At 38.6% G+C, this 4512-nt stretch overlaps 1 protein-coding gene across 1 annotated transcript in view; it reads left to right on the top strand.

The window, feature by feature from the left end:
- Positions 1 to 845: 845 nt before the first annotated feature.
- LOC119426036 (ATP-binding cassette sub-family F member 1-like) overlaps positions 846 to 4512 on the top strand; it is a 25572-nt gene continuing 21905 nt past the window's right edge. The window contains exons 1-5 of the mRNA XM_037693597.1: positions 846 to 1050; positions 2872 to 2921; positions 3029 to 3106; positions 3514 to 3634; positions 3712 to 3740. Coding sequence (XP_037549525.1) covers positions 990 to 1050; positions 2872 to 2921; positions 3029 to 3106; positions 3514 to 3634; positions 3712 to 3740 — 339 coding nt within the window. The 5' untranslated portion in view covers positions 846 to 989. The remainder of the gene's footprint in view (positions 1051 to 2871; positions 2922 to 3028; positions 3107 to 3513; positions 3635 to 3711; positions 3741 to 4512) is intronic.

A 4512-nucleotide genomic window follows, 5' to 3' on the forward strand; every position in this document is an offset into this window, starting at 1 on the left:
TAAACAGGGGTGGAGGCCTCCAGGTTCAACTGTCCCCCTCTTACAATACTGTGATTGCTAGTATCACTCAGCCCTCTGTGAATAGTAAACAGCCATCAGTGTGCTAATGATCCATTGTTAGGCTGATGGTCCTTCTTGATCATGTGAGAAGCTGGTTCTGGTTGTCAGCAGCAAACTGGTTGATCCACTCTGAGAAGGTGCTATTTAAGAGACTGAGCTGAATACAGCACCTCAGACTGAGGAAGTCTCTCGGATGAGAGACGAAACGTTTCTACATTTTTTTGTTGTTTTGCTTTGTTTTGTTTTTTTTGAATGTCCAGAGGACCAGATTGAACTTTTTTGGATTTTTCTACCTGGATTATTGAGCATGCATCAGGATATTGTACAAAGGAGGTCAATCTTATTTTCTATTTCCTATATTCTCCCTAGTTTTATTTTTTTAATATCCTAGAACTTAAACAAAACTCCAGTTTTGATGCATATCTGTTGATAATGAACCAAAGCTACTGAAATAATGAGTATGCTTGTTAGAAAAATATTCCTGTCATCAGATCTCAGTTAGCTTCATTGCAGCTGAACACCGTGTTACACTGAACATCACATCAGCTGGTGGACATAAATATAGTACAGTAATATTATATTCATAAAATACTAAAAATAATATGTTCATCTTTCTTGTGAAAAGTTATCCCCCGAGACCTGACGTCAACAGTCCGTCGATTAGAACAGAAATAAGCTGCGAAGTGCTGAGACATCTTCTGCTTTAACCAAATAAGGACGACCGTTCCAAGATGGCGGCCGAAATTCCTGCGCCGCAGCAGCCAATGAGGCATCTAGTGTTTATATCTATGGTTGGTAGCACATTGCGTCGCTCGCCACATGACACATGCGATTCAAGGAGAGCCTTCTGCATAAAAACCACATTCTGTATCGTAGCGAAGTTATCAACAGTTCTTAATTTTTAAAGGAGACACAGTTAAAGAAGAGAAATGCCCAAGAAGGCGAAAGAACAGTCGGAGTGGGTGGACGATGATGCCGCCACGGGGGCAGGTGAGAATCTAGGAGAAAGCTAATGTTAGCATCACCGCTAACCGACGAGATGTCAGATAAACAAAACTTCTCTTTTTATTTCTACGTGCGGAAAACTGAGTGTCTCATAACTTACTGTAACTCCCTTGTTGTATGTTGAGCTATCTCTGTGTGAATCTGACCTATGATGATTTATTTGAATTTGAAATAATTATTTCTGTTCAAGCTTAACTTAAACAACACATATATGATCATAATTAGGTTAAGACACAAATAAAGAGCTAACCATAGCTTTACATTAAAGCGGTAGTTATATATTGTTGCAGAAACGCAGTAAACGTTAAAATAACACTAGAGATGCTTTCATTGTGAATGATGACACAGACAGTGGACCCTTTTCAAATACAGCTGTATTAGCTGATTTCTCTTTAAATCGTAGGGGACTCATGTAAACTATCATGTATATTCTGAATTCAGAATATACAGATACTCAAACAGTGCTTGTACATATAGATGGCAGATAAATGTTAAAATACAATCTGAGTCAGTGCTAGGAAAACAAGCATTTAAATTAATGGTAAATGGACTGCACTTATATAAATGAACAAATGTTTCAGCGGTCACTCTTTCAGGGCTGAAGATGTGCACAGGCTTGATGGAGAGGAACGCTGATTTGAGAGAGGAGTGGAGGAAGCCATCTTTGTGAAGAGAACCTGTCCATTGTGGGGTGGAGGCCTCCGTGTCCAACTGTCCCCCGTTTACAATGCTGTTATTGCTAGTATTACTCAACCCCCTGTGAATAGCAAAATGCCATCAGGACACTAAAGACCAATTGTTAGGCTGATGTGCTGGTCCTCCTTTTACATGTGAACAGCTAGTTCAGGCTGTCAGCAGCAAACTGGTTGATCCACTATGAGAAGGTGCTGCTTATAAGACTGAGTTTGTTGCAGCTCTTCAGACTGAAGCAATCCTTTGAATAAATGGTAAATGGACTGTACTTATCAGGGCCTTTCTACCTTATCAAGACACTCTTTACAACAATCTGTGCCTCATTTACCCATTCATACAGCACTACTAAATCTCTACAAAGAATAATCAGAGCTTTATCACATTCATACACCAACGGGACACACTGAGGCAGTGAAGGGTTCAGTGTCCTGCCCATGGACACGGCATGTCACTGCTGGTGGATTTGAACCCCCAACTTTTGCATTGGAGGACAACTGCTCTAACCACTCAGCCACAGCCGCCCAACATGACTCAGCCTTGTTAGATTTATGTACCTGGATTATTGAGCAGCATCAGGACATATACTTCCTGTTATTTCTGAATGTGGCTCTGCCTGCCACCTAGGACACTAAGCTCTGAGAGTGTTGTGCAACTTTTTTAAAAACATCTGGAATTTCAAGATTTACTTTGGTAAAACTCAGGGAAATTTGTTTACATGAAATGCTGGTTACTCTGAATAGGAAGTAAATGCATAAAGGACAAATGAGTTCTGGGTACTTTTTCTATAAATTCCTCTTAATTATTTTTATTTATAGAGAGGATGCCCTTGTTAGGCAGGTGGGAAAAATCAGATTCAATAGTTGAAACCCATATCACAGCTGAGTCAACTCTCAGAGTAAAGAGACATTTAACCTAATGTTAAAGTTTGTATGTATTCAGGCCTGTATGTTTGATTTTGACAGTATGGATTAGAGGACCTCCACAATAAATTTTATCTCGTGCCTCTAAATTCAGTGCGGTTGTGTGTTGTATCATCTTCCAACCTGGGAAATGAAATGTTTGTTCTAGATCATTTGTGTTTTTTATGAATTTGAATATGCTGCATCTTTCCAGCAGAAAAAACTGTGAAAAAGGGGAAGAAAGATAAAAAGGCAAAGAAGAATGTGAGTATCCAGTGATTTATTAAAATTAATAACAGTTGAAGTTTCTCCTGATGGCACAGTGCATCTCATTTGATGTGTTTGTGTGGATTTTATTTTATTTTTTACAGTTTTTTGAGGAACTCTCAACAGACAGCAAACCTGAGATGGTCGAGGAGGTGGCTGTGAAAGAACCTCAAGGAAAACAGGTGATCTTCACCGAGAAAAAGAGAGAAATGTAATTTCCTGTGAAAATGCATCATGAATGCTTGTTCTGAATGAATTAGCTGAAAGCTGCTGAAGGAGCTAAACCTTACTTAAAATACACCAATAGCTGAAAAGAAGTTAAAGGAGCACAGAAAAACTGGAATGATCAATAAAGTAGCTGAAAGAACTGGAATTATTAGAAATAATTTAAAAGTAACAGAAACATGCTGAAATGAGCAAAATTAAATAAATTAATAAATAAAGCCGAAATGAGTGTAAAAAGCTTGAATTATCAGAACCAGCACAACTCTTAACAGCTAAAATGAGCAAAAGTACGTACTCGCTTCAGAATTATTCGTAGGATCACGTTCAGTGTTTTTTTGACATTTTACTCTATTTTCAACCTCAGAAAAAGAAGAGAGAGCTGAAGAAAGGGAAACCTGCAGATGCAGGAGAGAAAGATGACGAGGATGTAATGCTGAAGCTGAAAAAGCTCTCTGTGCAAGCAAGCGATGAAGAAGACGAGCCAGGTAGGACGCCTCCAGACGAGCCGGCCGTCAAAACGTGGTCATTCACAGATATTTAATTAGTTTCTTTGTTTTTACAGTCATCACCACAAGCAAAGTAAGCAAAAAGGTTTGTCAGATGTCCACAGGCACATCATGCTCCCTGCTGTCCACCTGACTTCACATGTTGATTCTAAAAAAGTTCAGTCTGGTCCTCTGGACATTCAAAAGAACAAAAAACAAAACAAAGCAAAAAAATGTAGATACGTTTCCTCAGTCTGAGGTGCTGCTCACATGGTCAAGAAGGACCATCAGCCTAACAATGGATCATTAGCACACTGATGGCTGTTCACTATTCACAGGGGGTTGAGTGATACTAGCAATAACAGCATTGTAGAGCCCCTTATCCACAGGTCCGGTTCCTGTAGGACGTTATTGGGGCTTATTTAGGCCGGTTCCGGTGGGACTGGTTATTTCTGTCTCCACAGTGCCCATAGTTTCCCTTTAGTGGGCATATAGTTAACCTTTAGTGGGTGGATCATTAATGTCAACCCGCCTTACCAGCTGGTGGTGCTAGTGCTACATTAAGCTCTTTACTAACAACCACTAACATGTATTAGAAGAAGAATAGCTGGAAAAACACATGCAACCAAAATGGATGATCTTGTTTGTTTTGAACATTCTGCTTTGCCTGTGGCTTTTTCTCCTTTTATATGTACACACACACACACACACACACACACACACACATATATACATATATATATATACGTATATGTATATTGAATATATTGAATTAAATTGAATATATGTATATGTATATATATATATATGTATATGTATATGTATATATATATATATATGTATATGTATATATATATATGTATGTATATGTATATATA

Source organism: Nematolebias whitei, chromosome 19 (assembly GCF_014905685.2).
Source record: "Nematolebias whitei isolate Nwh7 chromosome 19, NemWhi1, whole genome shotgun sequence".
Taxonomy (NCBI): Eukaryota; Metazoa; Chordata; class Actinopteri; order Cyprinodontiformes; family Rivulidae; genus Nematolebias; species Nematolebias whitei.